The sequence below is a fragment of the Chiloscyllium punctatum genome, chromosome 40 (genome assembly GCF_047496795.1).
Source record: "Chiloscyllium punctatum isolate Juve2018m chromosome 40, sChiPun1.3, whole genome shotgun sequence".
Classification (NCBI taxonomy): Eukaryota; Metazoa; Chordata; class Chondrichthyes; order Orectolobiformes; family Hemiscylliidae; genus Chiloscyllium; species Chiloscyllium punctatum.
This window is the reverse complement of record NC_092778.1, coordinates 20,558,986-20,582,365: the sequence shown is the minus strand read 5'-3', so window position 1 is coordinate 20,582,365 and position 23,380 is coordinate 20,558,986. Positions and strand designations below refer to the sequence as shown.

The 23,380-nt window shown below is 41.5% G+C and overlaps 1 protein-coding gene across 3 annotated transcripts in view; it reads left to right on the top strand.

Annotated features, from left to right (window-relative positions):
• The window catches only part of LOC140464418 (E3 ubiquitin-protein ligase MGRN1-like), a 158,682-nt gene that overhangs the window by 57,630 nt on the left and 77,672 nt on the right, over positions 1-23,380 (top strand). For all 3 annotated transcript variants that reach the window (XM_072559443.1, XM_072559441.1, XM_072559444.1), the window contains exon 5: positions 16,924-17,041. In XM_072559443.1, the coding sequence (XP_072415544.1) occupies positions 16,924-17,041 (118 nt within the window). The remainder of the gene's footprint in view (positions 1-16,923; positions 17,042-23,380) is intronic.

The following is a 23,380-nucleotide window of genomic DNA, read 5'->3' as shown; positions in this document are numbered from 1 at the left end:
GCTTATGTCAGGATGAGATGTGATGGCTCAGTTAGGGCGTTTGAGAATTACACGTTAGCCAGGAAAGACCTAAAGAGAGAGCTAAGAAGAGCCAGGAGGGGACATGAGAAGTCTTTTGGCAGGTAGGATCAAGGAAGACCCTAAGGCTTTCTATAGGTATATCAGGAATAAAAGAATGACTAGAGTAAGATTAGGGCCGATCAAGTACAGTAGTGGGAAGTTGTGCATCAAGTCCGAGGAGATAGGAGAGGCACTAAATGAATTTTTTTTTTGTCAATATTCACAGTGGAAAAAGACAATGTTGTCGAGGAAAATACTGAGATACAGGCTACTAGACTAGACTGGATTGATGCTGACAAAGAAGAGGTGTTAGCAATTCTGGAAAGTGTGAAAATAGATAAGTCCCCTGGGCCGGATGGGATTTATCCTAGGATTCTCTGGGAGGCCAGGGAGGAGATTGCAGAGTCTTTGGCTTCGATCTTTCTGTCATCATTGTCTATAGGAATAGTGCCAGAAGACTGGAGAATAGCAAATGTTGTCTCCTTGCTCAAGAAGGGGAGTAGAGACAACCCTGGTAATTATAGATCAATGAGCCTTATTTCACATGTGAGTAAAGTGTTGGAAAATGTTAGAAGAGATAAGATTTATAATCATTTAGAAAGGAATAATTTGATTAAGGATAGTCAACATGGTTTTGTGAAGTGTAGGTCGTGCCTCACAAACCTTATTGAGTTCTTTGAGAAAGTGACCAAGGATGAGGGTAAAGTGGTTGATGTGGTGTATATGGATTTCAGTAAGGCGTTTGATAAAATTCCTCACAGTAGGCTATTGCACAAGATACGGAGGCATGTGATTGAGGGTCATTTTGTGGTTTGGTTCACAAGTTAGCTCGCTGAAAGAAGAGAGGGTGGTGGTTGATGGGAAATGTTCATCCTGGAGTTCATTTAGTGGTAGTGTACTGCAAGGATCTGTTTTGGGTCCACTGTCGGTTGTCATTTTTATAAATGACCCGATTGAGGGTGTAGAAGGATGAGTTAGTAAATTTATGGATAACACTAAGGGTGGTAGAGTTGTGGATAGTGATGAAGGATGTTGTCGATTACAGAAGGACATAGATAAGGCTGGGAGGTGGCAAATGGAGTTCAGTGTGGAAAAGTGTGAGGTGATTCACTCTGGAAGGAGTGACAGGAATGCAGAGTACTGGGCTAATGGTAAGATTCTTGGTAGTATGGATGAGCAGAGAGATCTCGTGTCCAGGTACATAGATCCTTGAACGTTGCCACCCAGGTTGCTAAAGTTTTAAGAAGGCATATGGTGTGTTAGCTTTAATTGTTAGAGGGATTGAGTTTCTGAATCATGAGGACATGCTGCAGCTGCACACAACTGTGATGTGGCCGCACTTGGGAGTATTGCGTATAGTTCTGGTCACTGCATGAAAGGGAAGATGTGGAAACTTTGGAAAGGGTTCAGAGGAGACTTGCCATGATGTTGCCTGGTATGGAGAAGAGGCCTTACTAGGAAAGGCCGAGGGACTTGAGGCTGTTTTGCATAGAGCAATTCAGCGCAGTACAGCCCCTTTGGCCCACAATGTTGTGCTGACCTGTGAAATCAATCAGGGACCTATATGCAAGAAGTATTTGTATTTGTAGAGCACCCCTAATCCATTGAAAATGCCCCAGGGAGCTTCACAAGGTCAGACCTTTGAAAGTCATGGAGTGTGTTTTGAGTGGCAATGTTCAAGTTTGAAATGAGACTGGATGTATCGCCACTGAAGTCAGTCCCCTGGTTTTGACCAGGGATGGATGAAAACATCTTTCAAGGGGATGGAATGGAATGGAATGAGGAGTGGGAACATTTCCTTTGTCTTTTAGCATGCTGGTTAAGATGACAAGTTGATCAGTGAGCTTGCTAGATTAGCTGGGTTTTTTTTGCCTGTTAATTTTGCACCTTCAAATATAGCTTTTGTCAGGTCAGGTGGTGATTTTCTGGTTGGCATGAGATGAGCTTGAGAAGGTGTGAGGGCAGATGATCTAGCAAGTAAAGACAGATTCAACTTCAGGACGATGCTTGAACAGACTGGAGGGGAGGTTTGACTTATGGGCCAGAGAAAGGAAAAGTAACAGAGCTAGTTAAATGGGTGGTCTGTGTTTTGGTGATAAAGGCTTATGAACTCCTTGTAAGACTTATTGTAATGAAGTGTAGAAGGGACAGGAGGGAATTGATTAGTTGGCTGATAGTGGGGAAAAATAAATAAGCTGGACAATCTCTTGGATGACTTGAACCACTTGCATGTCAGTACATTCAATCTTCTTGAATTTGAGGAAGTGACGGGAATGGGAATGATTAAGTGTTTCTTTGGGACAAAGACATCAAAAGAGATAAAGAATTGCTTAATTCCATTCCCCAAGGTGTACTGTTGTTGGCAGGGGACTGACTTCGGTAGCGATACATCCAGTCTCATTTCAAAGTTGAACATTGCCACTCAAAACACACTCCATGACTTTCAAAGGTCTGACGGGCCTGAAGCCATAGACACCCATTGCTCCACTGAATTCGCATGATTTCGATTCCATATCTCCTGTTCTTGACCATTAACAAAATCTAAAGCTTTTCCTAGTAACGGTGTGACTGCTTCGTCGGACAATGTCCAGGGAACTCCCCCACGCTGATGTCCTGCAATATCTGTAACCCAAACTCCTGTTCAGCATTGTTGATCTGAAATTGCTTGAGCTGCTAATGTAGGTGACTGATTGGAATGCTGTCCAGCATACCACCTATCCTGCCATGTCTCCAGTCTTATTTTTTGGTTATTTTTTAGTTACTCATGTAGTAAAGGAATAACAAGTTACAGTCTCTTAGCTTAGAGTTCTTAAAAAAAAAGCACTGAACTAGCTAAACACAGAAAGAATTTTTAAAAAACTACCTTCTTCCTCTGCACTGCATTCCTACTTGCACTGAAGTCCCAATTTTAGCATCAGTTTACAGAGTGTTCTGTTCCTGATCACCATGTTCTCCCTGTGATAGCAAACTCTGTCTACGTCTGTAGAGAGCTTATGACTGTTGCCCAAATGAGTTCCGCTTCTTTCATCAACTTTATTCCAGCTGTTCAACAGCCAGCTATCACTGCCAGGTCCTGTTGCCTAAATATCTTAACCATGGTTTGTTTTCCTGTTTTGAAATTTCCCTTTGGACAAAGTGTCCAAATTCAGTATTCTCTTCCCTGATAATTCTTTGCTTTACATTTTGTGTCATAGTAAGCACTGTCAATGAACTGTTTTGGTTGCTTAGTGGGAAGATGTACAAGTAATGCAAAGCCCATGCTGGGGATAAGTTTGGAATTATCCACCAATAAGGTAACAGTTCCAAGATCAACTGCATTTAGGCTGCCATATCCACAAAATTCAAATGGGCAGAAAAAGAATTATTTTAATCTTGAGTTGATTTCCCTTTTTTGGTGTAACACATCATGATTAATTGAAAACTTTGTTTCATTTCTGTCTGGTCACAATCCTTCCTGTTTGAGTTTTATTTAGTTTATACCAACAAATTTGTGGTCGTGTCTCTTGGATCTTGAAAAGAATTTGACGTAAAAGAGGAAATCTCAACGTTCTGGGATCATTTAAAAATGGAAATGTAATTGCTTTTTGCACTCTGCAAAAGTTATTTTTGAATTTAGATACAGGGGACAGGAGCAAACCATTCAGCCCCTTAAGCACATTCAGCCAGATTATGGATGGTTTGTACTTAATTTTCCGATATTTGCTTTCCTTCCATGATAGCTTCATGTTACCAAAATCCTGTTACCAATAAATATGGCAAAATTTCCACTTAACCCACTGTTCTGTCTTTTGGGAATAAAATTCTAGGTTTTCCCTACTTTTTAGTTCTTTTAAAAAGTACTTCCTGATTTCACTTCTAAATAACCTGGCTTTAGTTTTAATATTGTGTGATGTTGTCCAGGATCCCCCGTCAGTAGAAATATTCCCTTTGCTTATCAAATCTGTTTGCTGTTTTAAATACATTGATTACATCACCCTTTAACTTTTAAACACAAAGGAATACAAGTTAAGTTTAGGCATTTATTCTCATAATTTGCCTCTGCAAGAATCAGTAGAATTTTTATTGATCTGTACTGTATTTCTGTCAAGGTCACTATGCCTTTCCTGAGGAATATTGCATATGTGTACACAGTACTTTGTGTAAGGCCCAAATCAAGGCTCTACCATTGAAGCATAACTTCCTCCCATTTGTATTACAAATCCTTTGAGATAAAGGCAAAAAAATCCAGAAGCTATCTTGATGACTTTATGGCCCACAATTCCTTCTCTCTTGTCATAAAAAAATGTTTGTATTCCAGTTTATTTTCCTCTGAAACAAAATGCATAACTTCACACTTCTCCCGCGTTGAACCTCTGCCAATGTTTTCAGCCCATTTAGTTTACGTCTGGCTGTGTAACTTCCTGCTTCCATCTGCCCAATTCACTGTGCCTCAATTTCGTGTCAACTTGAATGTGCAACTTGATTCTTTCACTCAAGTCACTGATAAATATGACAAACCGTTGTCTCTACTGCAGACCCTGGAAAACGGGCCCTTATTTTGGGTGTCAGTTACACCTATATACCATTAATGTTTGTTCTTTTCCTCCACTGTGAAAACATATTTAAATGATTAATTTAATAGACCTGCCTTATCTGTGTTCATATAAGTATAATAAAGAACTGCAGATGAAGGAGATCTGAAACAAAAGCAAAAATTGCTGACGAAACTCAGCAGACTCAGCATCATCTATGAGGAGAAAACACAGTTAACGATCGAGTTTGGTGACTCTTCATTATGTGTTCTTCAAGGGTCTGACAAAGAGTCACTGGACATGAAACGTTAACTCTGCTTTCTCCCCTCAGATACTGTTAGACATGAGATTCGCTAGCAGTTTCTGCTTTTGTTTCACACTTGTGTTCATTATTGTTCCTACTTGTGCTGGTCACTGTGGTCGCTTGCCCCCCAATTCGAGGATGATGGTCGTCGTTGAGAGTGTGCACTGGAAAAGCACAGCAGGTCAGACAGCTTCTGAGGAGCAGGAGTATCAATGTTTGGGCACAAGCCCTTCATCCTGTGCTTTTCCAGCAATACACTCACAACTCTGATCTCCAGCACCTGCAGTCCTCACTTTCTCCTAGTTCAAGGATGATGTCTACTTTGGGTCATGGGTTTCTACATCTGGTCTTTCTGTGGAGAAATTGGAATTATTGCCTTTATCTCAAAGGATTTGTAATACAAAGGGGAGGAAGTTGTGCTTCAGTTGTAGAGCCTTGATTTGGGCCTTACACAAAGTACTGTGTACACATTTTGCAATATTCCTCAGGAAGATTTATCCTAGGCTGCTCCGGAAAGTGAGAAAGGAGGTTGCTAAGCTGCTGGCGAGGATATTTGCCTCCTCACTCTCCACGGGAATCGTACTGGAGGATTGGAAAGATGCGAATGTTGTTCCCCTTTTCAAGAAGGGTAATAGGGAAATCCCTGGCAATTACCAGTCAGTCTTGCATCTGTGGTCAGCAAAGTTTTGGAAAGAATTCTGAGGGATAGGATTTATGACTATTTGGCAAAGCATAGTGTGATTAAAGGCAGTCAGCATGGCTTTGTGAGGGGCAGGTCATGCCTCACACATCTTATTGAGTTCTTTGAGGAGGTGTCAAGACAGGTCGACAGTCGAGCAGTGGATGTAGTGTATATGGACTTCAGCAAGGCATTTGATAGGGTTCCCCACGGTAGGCTCATTCATAAAGTCAGGAGTTATGGGATACAGGGAGATTTGGCTATCTGGATTCAGAATTGTCTGGCTGACAGAAGGCAGAGAGTGGTTGTAGATGGAAAGTATTCTGCCTGGAGGTCAGTGATGAGTGAGGTACTGCAGGGTTCTGTTCTTAGGCCTCTGCTCTTTGTAGTTTTTAAAAATGACTTGGATGAGGAAGTTGAGGGGTGGGTTAGTAAATTTGCAGATGACACAAAGATTGGAGGTACCGTCGATAGTATTGAGGTCTACTGCAGGCTGCAGCGTGACATAGACAGGATGCAGAGCTGGGCTGAGAAATGGCAGATGGAGTTCAACCTGAATAAATGTGAAGTGATGCATTTTGGAAGGTCAAACTCGAATGCTGAATTTAGGATTAAAGACAGGATTCTTGGCAATGTGGAGGAACAGAGGGATTTGGGTGTACAAGTACATAGATCCCTCAAAGTTGCCACCCAAGTGGTGAGGGTTGTTAAGAAAGCATATGGTGTTTTGGTTTTCATTAACAGGGGGATCGAGTTTAAGAGCCACGAGATTTTGCTGCAGCTCTACAAGTCCCTGGTGAGACCACACTTGGAATGTTGTGTCCAGTTCTGGTCACTCTACTATAGAAGAGATAGAGGCTTTGGAGAGGGTGCAAAGAAGGTTTACCAGGATGCTGACTGGACTGGAGAGCTTGCCTTACGAAGGAGCTTAAGCTCGGACTTTTCTCTCTGGAAAGAAGGAGGAAGAGAGGAGACCTGATCGAGGTGTATAAAGTTATGAGAGGAATAGATAAGAGTCAATAGTCAGAGACTTTTCCCCAGGGCAGGATTGATTAGATTACTTAGTGTGGAAACAGGCCCTTCAGCCCAACAAGTCCACACCGACCTGCCGAAGCGCAACCCACCCATACCCCTACATTTACCCCTTACCTAACACTCCGGGCAATTTAGCATGGCCAATTCACCTGACCTGCACATTTTTGGACTGTGGGAGGAAACCAGAGCACCCGGAGGAAACCCACGCAGACACGGGGAGAATGTGCAAACTCCACACAGTCAGTCGCCTGAAGCGGGAATTGAACCCGGGCCTCTGGTGCTGTGAGGCAGCAGTGCTAACCACTGTGCCACCGTGCCACCCTGGAATGAGAAGTCATAGTTTGAAGATACTCAGAGGAAGGTATAAAGGAGATGTCAGAGGTAGGTTCTTTTTGCAGAGGGTTGTGAATGCATGGAATGTGTTGCCAGCAGTGATGGTGGAAGCAGAGTCCTTGGGGACATGTAAGTGACTGCTAGACATGCACATGGATAGCAGTGAGTTGAGGGGTGCGTAGGTTAAGTTACTATATTTTACATTAGGATTAAATCTCAGCACAACATCGTGAGCCAAAGGGCCTGTTCTGAGCTGTACTTTTCTATGGTCTGTGTTCTACAAAGGTATAGTGACCTTGACAGAAATATAGTACAGATTAATAAAAGTTCTACTGACGCTTTTTTGACCCACAGATATCTGGGTACAGGGCGCAAGATGTCCCATGAAGTAGAAACACCTAAATTTCGGAATCTTTTTCCTTTCCTTCTCTGCCACCACTCTTTTTCCTTGTTAAGGTGCTTGGACTTGAAACATGAAGCAGCTTGATGGGCAAACGGCAATTTGTAACAGATTGAACTGACATAGCTGATCCAATGTTGGGTCTTCTCAGCAATGGTGTCCGTTAGAGAGAAGTGGCTGCTACGTATTCTGGAGCATCTCCTTCAACATTGTTGGGAAATGGAATATTTGACTGACTAGATCTGAGTTGATATCAATTTTTCTTTCATTCTGGCAATTTTTAAGGACAAGCTAAAACTCTTGTATGCAGAATTGAAGATATCTGTGGTGGTTTGCTAATTTGGTGCAAAGTAACAATGCTGCAGTCACCCCCATGCTATAGATCAGAGGTGACATTGATTTGGTTTACTTACGGCACTCAAGAGACTGAAGTGAAATAGTTTTCTATCTAGGCGGTATTTAATAGTCACACCATAAAGCAGTTGATCTTTCAAAGAGGTGAATAGGCATTGTTAGTTAGCTTGTAAACAGTAGTCTTGCTTAGTATTAATCTGAATTTTTAAAGTGTCAACTTCAGATCTGCAACTCAGTAGTTGCATTCTTCTAACCGTGAGTCACTTGCAGGATTATGGTGAAGTTTTTGGACATCAAAATCTCTAGAGTGTAATCCATCGTATCTCATGATTTACTGACCTTATTGAACTAGTCTTGTCAATGAATACATTGAAGAGTTCCCTGTGATTGTCTTCTCGTTTGTGTGGATTAGTTTGACAGCAAGACCAAAGCCATGCACTGGGAGGATTTCCTCTGCTGCTGGTTGTGTATGATGATTTTCTCTGCTGTGGCCAACAGGGAACTAACTTGCTAATTTTCACATCCTGATTTATCTCCCTTCTTAAAATTAGTTACACTTGTCACTTTCATGAAGTCTTGATGGGACCAAAAGTTTTGACAGCCTCAGATGGAATATCAGCAGGTCCACAGCTTTGATTTTAAAAAAAACCTTTCACTACTTGTCACTCTCCTATCAATGCTGATACACGCATGAAATCTACCACAAGGTGCTGGGAGATAGAGAATTAGTTGCTACTATGAATTTCACATTTGAATTGTTGAAAATATTCCTTCTAGCATTGATGGAAGGCACTTTCAGGAAAAGGAGGCATTCCAACAGAGATATTACAGACTCTACAGCACAGAAAAGGCACTGTGGTCCATTGAATCTATATCAACCTGTCTACACTAATCCCATTTTCCAGCACTTGGCCCATAGCCTTGAAAGTTATAACATTTCAAGTGCTCATCCACGTACCTGTTAAAGGCTGTGAGCTTTCCTGCCTCTACCTGTCTTCTCAGGTAATGCATTCCAAATTTCCACGACCTTCTGGATAAATTATATTTTCCTCAAATCCCTTCTAAAATTTCCTGTCCTTTTACCTTTATAATTTTGCCCCTTTATTATTGATGCTACAACTAAGGGAATATCTGCTTCCTATCCAGTTCACGTCCCTCATCGTACACATCTGAATCAAGTCCCATCTCCACCTTCTCCTTTCTCAAGAAAACAATCAAGCCTATCCAGCCTCTCTCTTCATAGCTACAGGGTTCCATCCTGGCAACATCCTGGTGAAGCTCCTCTGCAACCCTTCCAGTGCAATCACAACTTCCTGTAATGTGGTGACCAGAACTGCACACTGTACTCTGCCTGTGGCCTAACCAAAGTTTTGTACAGCCCCAACATAATCCCCTTGTTCTTGTAATCTGCGCCATGATTGATTAAAGGCAAGTGTCCCTTATGGCACCTTAACCACCCTATTGACCTGTCCTGCCACCTTTGGGGATCTGTGGACAATCAACCTAAGATCCCTCTGTTCCTCTGAACTTCTGAGCATCCTGTCATTCATTAAGTACTTCCTTGTCCTCTTCCTCCTTCCAAAGTGCATCACCTCTCAGTTGTCACAATTAAATCCTACCTGCTACTCATCGCCCCCTTCTGACCAATCCATCCATATCTTCCTGTAACCCAAGACATAATTCGTACTATTAATCGCCCAACCAAACACTGTCATCCACCAACCTACTGATCATTCTCTGCATGTTCTCATCTGTATTATTTATAAATATCACAAACAGTAAGAGACTCAGCCCTGATCCCTGTGGTATGCCACTGGACACAGGCCTCTAGCCACACAGACAGCCTTCCACCACGAAACCAAGTCTGGATCACTGTTGCCAAGTTATCCTGAGTCCCATGTGCATTTAACTTGTTGATCAGTCTCCCATGTGGGACCTTGTCAAAGACTTTGCTTAAATACAAATAGACTACATCAAGAGCACTATCCTCTTTTACACATCTGGTTAACTTCTTGGAAAACTTCAATCAAATTTGAGGCATGTCCTGCCTCTGGCAAGTCATGAAAACTATCCCTGATCAAACCTTGCCTCTCCATGTAAAAATTAATTCTTGCCTTCAGAATTTTGTCTAATAGTTTCTCTACCACTGATGTGAGATTTGCTAGGATGTAATTCCCTGGTTTGTCCCTATTACCCTTCTTGAAAGTGGACCCACATTAGCTGTCCTGTAGTCCTTTGGCCATTGAGGAATTAAAAATTTGGGTCACCACCTTTGTTCATGCTTGATCCAAAGTGGTCATGGGGTCAGGAGCTGAGCTGATCGGACCCAAACTGAGCATCACTGAGCAGGTTACTACTGACCAAGGGGTGCTGCGTGATAATCCTCAAGTGATGGGAGGTGAGAATAGTTGTTGTGGTTGTGTTTGCCGAGCTGGGAATTTGTGTTGCAGGTGTTTTGTCCCCTGTCTCGGTGACATCCTCAGTGCTTGGGAGCCTCCTGTGAAGCGCTTCTGTGATCTTTCCTCCAGCATTTGTAGTGGTTTGAATCTGCCACTTCCACTACAGATTCAAACCACTACAAATGCCGGAGGAAACCGCACAGAAGCGCTTCACAGGAGGCTCCCAAGCACTGAGGATGTCACCGAGACAGGGGACAAAACACCTGCAACACAAATTCCCAGCTTGGCGAACACAACCACAACAACGAGCATCCGAGCTACAAATTTTCTCACAAACTTTGAAGGTGAGAATAGACTGAAGGGGATGGTATTTGACTGAGGTGGGTTAACCTGCTTTTCGTGTGTCCACGGTCAGTTAAATGCCCTAGTGTTGCTGCACTGGAACAGCTGGGTCGGGGGCGTGGCAAGTTCTGGAGCATGTGTCCTCAATACTGTTGCCCAGGATGTTGGCAGGGTGCGTAGCCTTTGCAGTATGCAGTGGCTCCAGTTGTTTCTCTTCCATGAAGTGTATGGAATAGGTGGCAAACTGGCACCTATGATGCCAAGATGCATTATCCACTTGGCAATTCCGGCTGAATGTTGTTGTCACTGCTTTAGCCTTACCTTCTGCACTGATGTGATAGGCTCTTCTGTCTTTGGGCATGAAGATGTTTGTGGAGCTGCCTTCACCAATTGTCCACCATCTTTCCTGATGGAATGTGGCAGGATTGCAGAGCTTAGATCTGATTTGTTTGTTTGTTTTTTGTTTACTTAGCTCTGACTGTCACTAGCTGCTTTTTTAAAAAAAAGTGTGTCCTGGTTAGGCCAGCATTCATGCCTATTGTTAATTGCCCAGAGGGCAGTTAAGAGTCAACCACATTGCTTTGAGTCTGGAGTAACATTTAGGCCAGACCAGGTGAGGATGGCAGTTTCCTTCCCCAAAGGACATTGTAGAACCAGATGAATCTTTCTGACACTTGGCAATGGATTTGTGACCTTCAATCCAGACTTTTATTGCTTTCAAATCCCATCATCATGGTGCATTTCAAACCCAGATCTCCAGAACATTACTTTCGTCTCTGGATTAACAGTCCAACAATAATACCACTAGGCCATCGTCTCCCTTTTGCTATTTAGCATGCAACCAGTCCTGTTCCATACCTTTCAACAGGTTGACTCTTCATTTTTAGGTAAGCAATGATGCTGCTCTGAGCATGCCCTCTGCAATCTTCATTAAACCTGGATTCTGAATTGAATTGTCTGTGTGTAGATTTTCTCTCATTTCTCTTAACATATGGTTTATTCATTAGCAGGTTAGGCTAGATTCTCTGCACATATCCAAAGTAGTTTTGTAAACAGTGTCAATAAAAGCAGAAAATTAATTGACATTGATAAAGTAAATCTACAGAAGTGTGGCAGATGGATTTCAATGTACACCTGAAAATGATAGAACGTGGGAATGTTTTAAATGGAGGCATGTTAGAAACAGTGGTAGTTTAAAGATACTTGGGGGTTTGTGGGCAATGATCATTAAAATGTCTTGAAAGTATAAAAAATAATCTAAAAGCTTAAATGGATTGCTAGCCTTTGAATTCTAGTCCTCTTGAAATAGTCATGCTTCAGTCATACTACTTAAGTCTCTTGCAATCAAGGAAGACTTGCTTTGACTGTGGTTTGATGGATTCTGAGGTAGCTGATAAATCCATTGCATTTTCTGCAGACTGTGCCACATATCGGGTAAGTCATGCTTTCAAGAGTCGGGTGGATGAGATGCTTGGAGGTTTGTGGGCTCCCTGATGTTCTAACTTAACTCTATGCATTCCCAATGCATTCTCTTATGTGATCTGTTGCTTCTTCAATGATTCTCAGGGTCAGGGTCTCCCATTACTCAGGCAATGCTTGACTCTTTAGGGACTCTGTATGAGAGTCTTCTGTTGTGTCTGAGTTGCAGTACCTGCTTTGGGAGTCTGATGTTAGGCATGTGAATGACATCTCTGTTACAATGGAGCTGGTTTTGAGTGATTAATGCCTTCATCTGAGCATATTGGCTTGAGAAAGGTTGGACTGCCTTTCTTGCCACAAGATTTAGAGGATCTTATGAAGGGGTTGCTCATGGTATTTTTGTTGTGATTTGAGGTACTGTAGGAGGTTGTCCAACTCTCTGAAGCATCTGATCATTACTCAGTAAATCTTGACTTTAGTCTCAGGTTTGAATTCTATTTCTCAGTACTCTTTTTCTTTTCTCACTCAGCCAAAGGCTACACTGGCACATTAGAGGTGATGCCCATGATGATATCTTTATTAAGGGGAGGTTTCCATGACTTGAAAAATGGTTCTCATTTCCATAATCTCAATATTTATCTTAAATGGCACTTTATGCCATAATCTGCTATACAAATACCTGGTTAGTCTGCACCTGGAGAACTGAGCACAGTTCTGGGCAGGACAATTAGCAGTGGAGAGTATGTTTACCAGAATGATACTTCGGACTTGAGTTACATTATCAAAAGAGATTACACAAAAGGTTACCTTCCTTGGAAATTGGAAGATGAAAGGGTTTTTTGATTCAGATTTTTAAAGGACACAGATAGGGAAGATAGAGCTATTTCTGCTGTTTGAGAAATCAAGAAGAACCAAGTATAATCTAAGAACTGCTGTTAGATCTTTCAGAAGTGATAGCAGTAATCACTTAAGTGACAAAGGAATCTAGAAGTTTAAACCCCCCCAATTGCAGTTGATGGTAGGACAACTGTAAATTTTACATACAAATTTGGAAGATTTTTGTCTGCCAGAAACATTGAGGGACGTAGGCAGAGTGCGGATATTTGGTCAAATATTAGCAATTCAATGATCTCACTGAATGCCAGAATGTGCTGAAGGGATAAGATGTCATTTATATTCCTGCATGAGGGACAACCTGAGGGTAGGGTGTATGTGGAACAAGCTGCCAGAGGAAGTGGTAGAGATGAGTACAGTTGCAAAATTTAGAAGACACGTTTGGACAGGTACATGGATAGAAAAAGGCTGAGAGGAGTATTGGCCAAATGCAGGCACATGGGACTAGTTCAGTTCAGGAAACTTCTTTGGTATGGATAAGTTGGTCCGAAGGGCCTGTTTCCATGCTGTATGACCCTATGACTCTACTGTAGTCAATTTATTTCTCTTGTCTTGGAAGTTTACCTTTTGTCAGTGTTCGCTATCTTCTCTCCCTGAAGCCCTATATCAAATTCAATCACATTGTTCCTCGGATGCTTCCATGCTGTTTATTTTAATTAATTCTGACTTGTTTCACATTGCTGTGGGAAGGCGTTGGAATGTCAGGAGGTACACTGTGGGATATGACTGGGGATAGAGTGGGAAATGGTCATGAGGAGGGGGGATGGTTATGAGAGCAATGAATGAAATTCAGTTGGTATGGCATGAGATTGATGACATAGGGATGGTTGCAGTAAAGATAGTAATTTCACCACAAGTGTTATGTGAGTCCCTATTGGTTATAAAAAATGCCATTCTAGACATTCTAGAATTTTTTTTCTTTTACTGTGTAAGCTGTTCTATTTAGACCATAAGACATAGCAGAAATTAGACCATTTGGCCCATCCAGTCTGCTCTGCCATTCAATCATGGCTGATAAGTTTCTCAACCCCTTTCTCCTGCTTTGCCCGGTAACCTTTGATCCCCTTCACAATCAAGAACCTATTTATCTCTGTCTTAAATATACTTCACAGGCAATGAGTTCCACAGATTCACCACTATATAACTGATGAAGTTTCTCCTCATCTCCCTTCTAAAGGGTCTTCCATTTACTCTCAAGCTGTGCCCTCTGGTCCTAGTGTCTCCTGCTAAAGGAAACATCTTCCCAATGTCCACTCTGTCCAGGCCATTCAGTATTCTGTAAGTTTCAATTAGATCACCCCTCATCCTTGTAAACTCCCATAGAGTATAGACCCAGAATCCTCAAACGTTTGTCATATGTTAAGTCTTTCATTCCTGAGATCATTCTCATGAACCTCCTCTGGACCCGCTCCAAGGCCTATACATTCTTCCTGAGGTATGGAGCCCAAAACTCTGCACAGTATTCCTAATGTGGTCAGACTGGAGGTTTATAAAACCTCAGAAGTACATTGCTGCTTTTATATTCTAGTCCTCTCGAGATGAATGCCAGCATTTGTGTTTGTCTTCTTAATTACCAACTGAATCTGCAAGTTTACCTTAAGGGCATCTTGGACTATGCCTCCCAAGTCCCTTTGCACTTCAAATTTCTGAATTTTCTCCCCATTTAAAAAATAGTCCATACCTCTATTCATCTTGCCAAAATGTGCAGTTTCACACTTTCCCACGTTGTATTCTATCTGCCACTTCTTTGCCGACTCTCCTAACCTTTCTAAATCTTTCTGCAGCCTCCCCACTTCTTCAATACTACCTGTCCCTTCACCTATCTTTATCATCTGCAAAGCTAGCCAGAATGCCCTCCATTCCTTCATCCAGATCATTAATGTATAAAGTGAAAAGTTGTGGTCTCAACACTGACCTTTGTGGAACAGCACTAGGCACCAGCTTCCAGTATATCCCCAATATCTCTACCAATCTACTTATTCCTTATTACAATTTACATACCTATGCTACTTGACTCTGATCTGCCTGTGTTGCTCGCAAGACAAAGCTTTTCACTGCCTCGGTGCACGTGATAATAAATTCAATTCAATTCACTATAGGTGGAATTTAAAATCTCCAATTATAACCATGTATTTTCTGATCCCATCCAACCCTGATCTCTATACTTAAACAACTCGCTATTGCATCAATACTGTCAGAAGGTCTCTTCCCAATCTCTCTTCCTCTTTATGGCAACTGCTGATCTTTTATGAAGCCATCCTCCTCCAAAGTTTCTCCTGTTATCCAATTGGTTGAACCTTTCCTTGCCATTTGATTTCAATTGTCTAATCAGTTGCCACCAGAGAATCAGTTGCAGTGGCTTCCCTTTTTGATTCTTGCACAGCCACATCAGACATCAGAATTTGAGCCCCCCCGTGTCACCATCCAAAAATATTTCTGATTTCTGGTGCTGACCTTACCATCTCCCTGAACCCCTGCACTGTCTGTAAGCTAAGTGCATGTCCAATGTCCAAATGAGCAAATATGTCCTCCAAATAGTGGGATGTTAGATTCCATTGTCTTCAATGTGACTTCATCACTAATTCTGCCCCTTTTTGTGATAACTGTCTGAGGCAGATCATTGCAAGTTTTGTCATATTTGCACTCACAATGAGCTTCCAGTCACACATTAATCTGCCTAAAATTGTCTACTTCCACCTCTCACGCATTGTCTCAGTCCTCCCCATGTTACTTCACTTGCCACCGAATCTTTTTTTACCCTTTAGATTGGATTGTTACAATGATCTCTTGGTCTACCTGGTCCCTTTATAAACTTGTGCTTGTCTAAAACTCTTAGGATTGTATCCTGACTCATCCCCAGCTTTGTTCACTCTGCACCCCTCTGCTTGTTAAACTATTTTGGCTCCAGATCTAGCAATGCCTTGGTTTTAATATACTCAACTTTTGTTTTCAAATCTTACAAGGCCTTTCCCTTTCCTGGTTCAGTCGGGTCCTTTAGCCACATACCTCTCCACTAAATCCACCTCCACAAATCTCCAGTTATCCCTCTTTCATTTACCTAATGTTAATGATGATTCATCAGTGGCTATGCTTTTAGTTGTCAAGGCCCAGGCTCTTAATTCCCTCCCTAAATTTCTCAACTTCTCATTTCTCCTTTATAATGGTCTTTGAAGCATTGCTTTTTGTCCTCTGAACCGATAACTCATTATGTGGCTTGGTATTAAATTTTGTTTTAACATCACTGTGAAGTGCCACAATGCATTAAAGGTGCCACATAAATGCAAGTTGTTTCTATGATGTTATCACATGTTTTATCCGTGTTGCATAACTTTTTAACAGATCAGTAAGCAGAAGTAAGTACAAAACAATCAAAAAAGCATTTGCAGGCTTTTTGTTATACAACAAGCCTGACCAAAACAAAACGCAGGTACATCTGCGTAAACTGTGTGAATATTGAAACAACATGCCTAATGTCAGTGTATATTCCTTTTCCTGTATTAAAGCAGTGATTCCACTTCAAAAATATTGATTATCTGTAAACCGATTTGGACCATATTATGGTTGTGAAGGGCACTGCATAAATGTGATTTATCATCGTCCTAACAATTACCTCGTGTTGGGAGCTCACTCAGTGGCCAGGTTCATCAAAATTGTGCTTCTCTGTTACTTGAATGATTGCTGAATTCTTGTTTCATTTGTTTGTGTCCTCAAACTAAAATAATGGAATGTCAAAGCTTCGCTGACCATTTTCACAGTTTTTGTTTGCTGTGTATATTCGTCATTTTCAATTGCTTTTAGTTGAAGAAAGCTATTCGTAGTGTCAGCAATTAACCCCTTTTTAAAAAAAGTGCAAATTTATAGCTTTCAGGTTTTAGATTGTCCCATTAAAGATTTAGCCTCAGATACTAGGTACTGATAGAACACAAATCTGTGTTGATTAAGCATTGTGGTCTTTGAGTTTGGTTGTCTCCAAATAGCTATATGGACTGCAAGGCTAGTCACCAGCAGGAAATCATGTTAAACGGATTGTTACCTTTTTAAAATTTAGTGCTGTTTCACACAAATATGAAATATTGTTTATTTATGAAATTCTGATGGACAGAACGAAGTTTGTGATAAAATTGAATGTTTAGGTTATTCGGTTGGAGAAGGCTGTTGTTCCCTTTTTATACCTGTACTTTTGTTGATTATAGATATACATCAAAGCATCCTTCCATGCATTCTGAGACCATCCATTACAAACGAGGTGTGAGCCAGCAGTTCTCACTTCCTTCTTTTAAGATTGACTTCTCCGAATGGAAGGAAGATGAGGTAAATATTCCCTTTTATTGACTGTTCCTTTTAATCAAGGTTTTCCTTTTTTTATACTTTTCTAACTTCTGTTTTGAAAACAGTGTGCTACGTTGGAATGTGAGTTGAGTTGATTCTTGAATGCCTAATTCATACAGGCATTCTTTTCCTGTGAGCCAGGACAGTAAGTGCTGCAAGTTATTCTCAATGTAGTACGGTTCTGTCACCACTCGTTGTCGGAAACTTCTCGTGGCAGTTGTTCAAGGGAACCTAAACTCTTTTTAACAATGCTGACATTCCATGAATGAATTTAAAAAGGGGAATGCTTAGAGTGGAAAGCTTACTGATACTTTTACAAGTTACGTATTTATAACCTATCTCCTTTGACATTGCAACTAGGATTCAAAACTAAGGCAGTGCTCATATCCAACAAGGTTAGATGTTAAGAGAATAAGAGGAAGGAGAGGTTTCAAGAAGAGATAGAACATGTAAAGTATCAGGTGGGAGCACCATTCTGTTCCCTGGTTTCTGTTAAAGGTAGCTTCTCTGGTTCAACCTTTTTAAAATTTATTAAATCCATGTATGGATGAATGGACAATCCAAATAATATTTCATTTAATTAAAAAAAGCATTACCCTTGAATTTGCAACAGAGCCGAGATAGCCTTTATATGGAGCCCCAGACTTGAAAAATAGAGGTTAATAAAAGCAAGCTACTTCAGATATTGAAGATCTGAAACAAAAACAATAAAAACTGGAGAAGCTCAGCAAGTCTGGCAGCATCTGTGGAGAGAGAGAAACGGGTAATGTTTGAGTCTCACGTGATTTTTCTTTCCAAAAAGAGTCCCCTCATGCTCAAAGTGTAATCTTCGTTTCTCTCTCTGCAGATGTGGTCAGACCTGCTGAGCTTCTCTGGCCTTTTTTTTATAAAAATAGGCGTACGGCAAAAAAGCAAGAGTTATGTTGGACTTATATAAAATGTGAGTTCAGTTTTAGTATCTGTACTTGTGTCCAGTTTCTGGGCATTGCATATTAGGAAGGACGAGCAGGTATTAGAGGTGGTACAGAAGAGAATTCCTCGAATTAGTACAGGGAGAAACTGGAGAAACTAAAGTTCTGCTTAGTGTAGCAAACTGTTTCCAGTGGCTGAAAAACCAATAACCAGAGGGACAGATTTAAGGCAGTTCACAAAGGAATCAGAACATGAAGAGAAACTTATTACTTGACAAGTGGTCAGAGTTTGAAATGAAATGCGTAATAAAATGATGGCTACAGGTTCAGCAGTAGCCTTCAAAAATCAATTACATAAACACTTGGAGGGAAAATTGCACGTGTGTATGGAATGAACAAAAAAGTAGGAGTAACTCTGTCAAGTTCCTGACTGCCAGGCAATCATCTTACTCTGACAAAGATGCTATTTGCCAGTTAAAGCCTTAGCGCCTAAGTTCCCCCCCCTGTTTCTCCTGCCCTTTGAGAGCTCCCTCTCTGAACTGGGCTGAAATGTTAACCGTTACAACTGTCATGCATGGTGTTTGCTTGTATTGTTGTTCTTGCTCTCACGCCCGCTCACACTCTATTTTAACCAAACAAGTGCGATCTCTGAGGCAGACCCATTCAACACTTTCCATGATTGACAAGTCAGCTATACCATTGCTTTTCCTGGCACTGATTTAGGTTGGCCTATTCTAATATTCGTTTTTTTCTTCCTAAACACTTGCTTGTTATTTCTGGTCATCACCTTGAATAGTGTCTTGATGCAACTTCTTTTGTGTGTGTTGGGGTGGTTGCTTTCGTAGTTCAGGACTTGGTCTGTGTGTGTGTGGCTTTCCTGTATACCTTTGTGGTGAATTCTCCATTCGGTGAGGATTGCTGGAGGAAACCTCACAGAAGCGCTTCACAGGAGATTCCCAAGCACTGAGGATGTCGCCTAGACAGGGGACGAAACGTCTGCAACACAAATTCCCAGCTCGGCGAACAGAACCACAACAACGAGCACCTGAGCTACAAATCTTCTCACAAACTTTGAACTGGCTTTAATATAAATGAGTGGTATTTTGGGTTCTAAGTGATCGATTGTTATAGGGGACTCTCCGGTCAGAGGTACAGACAGATGTTTCTGTGGCTAGCAGCAAAAAATCAGAATGGTTTGTTGCCTCCCTGGTACCCATTCAAGGATATCTCAGAGAGGATGCAGGATGCTCTCAAAGAGGAGAGGGACTAGCAGGGGGTCATTGTACACATTGAAACTAATGACATAGGAAGGGAAAGGAATGAGATTCTGAAGGGAGAATATTGAAACTTAGGCAGGAATTTTAAAAGGAGGACCTCGAGAGTAGTAATATTTGGATTACTCCCGATGCTACGAGCTAGTGAGGGTAGGAACAGGAGGATAGAACAAATGAATGTTTGGCTGAGGAACTGGTGCAGGGGAGAAGAGTTCACATTTTTGAGTCATTGGAATCTCTTCTGGGGTAGAAGTGACCTGTACAAGAAGGATGATTGCATCTGAATTGGAAGGGGCCTAATGTATGAGCAGGGAGAGCTGTGAGGGGCAGGGGGAGGGGGATCCTCGGGGAAGCAGTGAGGAAAGAGATCAATCTGAGACTGATACTGTTGGGAAAAGGAGCAAGTCAAATAATCCAGGCAGGAAGGAATAGAGAACAAGGTAGGACTGATTGTTGTGACACTGGGTACACCCTCCTGCTTAACTTCAAACCAGCAACACAGAAAAGGCTTCTCCTGTGCAGTAATCTGTGAAAATTCGATAGGCCAAGAACTAGTTCAAGTCAAAATTAACAACTTTATTTTGTAAAGTATAACATCGAATAATTAACTAACAACTATTTACACTTCCTTACTCTAATCTATCTCTTTCTTTCCCTTCGATATTACTAGTCCAGTAAAACTCCTGATTAAGATTTGCAAAAAAAAATTCTTATCTCAAAACCAGGCAGCTTTCGTTTTCTCTGAAGTCTGGTCTTCTTTTCTTCTTCGGGATTTCTGATTCACAGGTTGCTGACCGATAAAGGTACCTTTTAAGAAAGCTATTTTTCGGGGAGTTTTTTTTAATATGCTGGAGCTTGGCACTTCTCCCAACTGTGCAATTTTCCCCGGTCTTATACCCTCAAAGCATCAGGATTGTGTCATTGGCTTTTAAGTTTGTCAATATATTAAATTCAAACTGGATTGGAGTTTGGTATAGTTTTCGGGGTATAATTTAAACTGATTGGCCTAATTCAAATCTGTTTAGTTGTTTCCAGGCAACCAGCTAATTGATTTGTTCGACCAAATGTTACATTATAGTTTTTTACAGAACACTTGGTTCTTTCAGGTAGTTCTGTTGCTATTAATTCTCTTAAGAGTACAGTGCACCCACATCTTCATAACATCTCTCCCCTTCAGAAAAAACGAACCATTGTAATGAAAACATGGCTTCATTTTCTTCCTCTACTTTTTAAACACATTACCCTAACATACAGATAACTTCTTCTCATATATTTGTATGTGTATGTATATATACAAATCTCATCTAACCTCTATCAGTTAAATCCGTGATAACGCATCTGCAATTACATTGTTCTGATCCAGAACATGTATGATTTTTAAATTAAGAGTCTGTAACATAAGATTCCAACGAAATAGTCTCACATTCTTGTCTTTAATGTGTTCTAAGAATGTAATCCACGTATACAACTGTCTTCAACGTATTGTTCATGACTCACACGTTAAAATGTTGGAAGGCCAGTACCAAGCTCAACAATTCCTTTTCAATTGTGGAGTATTTCCCCTGGTGAATGTTGATCTTCGAAAATTAACCAACAGGCAGTTCAATCTTCCTGTAGGAGTACAGCTCCATCTCCTAAGTCACTAGCATCGATGGCGACTTTAAAAGGCTTTGAAAGGTTTGATGCTGCTAAAACTGGCTTGCTGGTTAATATGGCTTTCAAACGGTCGAGTGTCTCCTGACCATGTTCTGTCCACCAAAACTTTGTGTTCTTCTCCAGCAAATCGGTTAACGGTGCCACCACACTGCTGATGTTTGGAACAACTTCCGATAGAATCCACTGAGACTTAAGAATCGAAGAACCTCTTTCTTTGAGGTTGGCTGTGGAAATTCCTCAATGGCCTTTGTCTTTGCGTTCCATGGGGTCAACCTTCTATGACTGATGTTATGTCCCAAGAATGTCACCTCTGCTTTCACGAATTCCGTTTTATTTAAGTTTATCACCAGTTTTGCTTCTCATAGTCATTCACGGAGCTCTGCCAACTGTACCATGTGATCTTTCCAGGACTTAGTAAAGATCACCACATCATCCAAGTAGACTGCAGTTTGTCAACCCAGTCGCAATTCTGTAGTACGCCCACATCTTCACACCACTGATCAATTAAACTGCATTTACTTCAATGCAAAGGGCCTAACAGGGAAGGCAGATGAACTCGGGGCATGGTTAGGAACATGGGACTGGGATATCATAGCAATTACAGAAACATGGCTCAGGGATGGGCAGGACTGGCAGCTTAATGTTGCAGGATACAAATGCTAAAGGAAGGATAGAAGGTGGGGGGGGGGGGGGCGGGAGAGAGTGGCATTTTTGATAAGGGATAGCATTACAGCTGTGCTGAGGGAGGATATTCCCGGAAATACATCCAGGGAAGTTGTTTGGGTGGAACTGAGAAATAAGAATGGGATCATCACCTTATTATTATATAGACCCCTGATATTCAGCAGGAAATTGAGAAACAAATTTGTAAGGAGATTTCAGCTATCTATATGAATAATAGGGTGGTTATGGTTGAGGATTTTAACTTTCCAAACAGAGACTGGGGCTGCCAATAGTGTTAAGGGTTTAGATGGAGAGGAATTTAAGTGTGTACAATAGAATTTTCTGATTCATTATGTGGATGTACCTACAAGAGAAGGTGCAAAACTTGACCTACTCTTGGGAAATAAGGCAGGGCAGGTGACTGAGATGTCAGTGGGGGAGCACTTTGGGGCCAACGAACGTAATTTTATTAGTGATGGAAAAGGATAGACCAGATCTGAAAGTTGAAGTTCTAAATTGGAGGAAGGCTAATTTTGATAGTATTAGGCATGAATGTTCAAAAACTGACTGGGGGGCAGATATTTGCAGGTAAAGAGACAGCTGGAAAATGGGAAGCCTTCAGAAATGAGATAATGAGAGTCCAGAGACAGTATATTCCTGTTAGAGTCAACATAAGGGCTGATAGGTGTAGGGAATGCTGGATGATTAGAGGGTTTGGTTAAGAGAAGGAAAGAAACATATGTTCAGTATAGACAGAAGAGATTAAGTGAATCTTTAGAGTATAAAGGCAGTAGGAGTATACTTAAGAGGGAAATCAGGAGGGCAAAAAAGCGGACATGGGAGGGTTAAGGAGAATCGAAATGGATTTTATATATACATTAAGGACAAAAAGGTAACTAGGGAGAGAATAGGGCCCCTCAAAGATCAGCAATAGGCAAAGATAGGCTTATGTGTGGAGCCACAAGAGATGAGGGAGATACTAAACAAGTATTTTGCATCTGTATTTACCGTGGGAAAAGACATGGAAGATGTAGAATGTAGGGAAATAAATGGTGACATCTTGCAAAATGTCCATATTACAGAGCAGAAGTGCTGGATATCTTGAAATGCATAAAAGTGGACAAATCTGCAGGAGCTGATCAGGTGTACTCTGGAACTCTGGGAAGCTAGGGAAGTGATTCCTGGGCCTGTTGCTGAGAAATTTGTATCATCGATAGTCACAGGTGAGGTGCTGGCAGACTGGAGATTGGCTAATATTGGGCCACTATTTAAGAAAAGTGGTAAGGACAAGCCAGGGAACTATAGACCAGTGAGCCTGACATCGGTGGGCAAGTTATGGGAGGGGATCCTGAGGCTCAGGATGTACCTGTATTTGGAAAGGCAAGGACTGATCAGGCATAGTGAACATGGCTTTGTGTGTGGGAAATCATGTCTCACTAACTTTATTGAGGTTTTTGAAGAAGTAACAAAAGAGGATTGATGAGGGCAGAGCAGTAGATGTGATCTATCTGGACTTCAGTAAGGCATTCAACAAGGTGCCTCATGGTAGACTGGTTAGCAAGGTTAGATCTCATTGAAGCTGAAAATGTGTTGCTGGAAAAGTGCAGCAGGTCAGGCAGCATCTAAGGAGCAGGAGAATCGACGTTTCGGGCATCAGCCCTTCTTCAGGAATGAGGAAAGTGTGTCCAGCAGGCTAAGATAAAAGGTAGGGAGGAGGGACTTGGGGAGGGGCACTGGAAATGTGATAGGTGGAAGGAAGTCAAGGTGAGGGTGATAGGCCGGAGTGGGAGTGGGAGTGGGGGTGGGGGTGGGGGTGG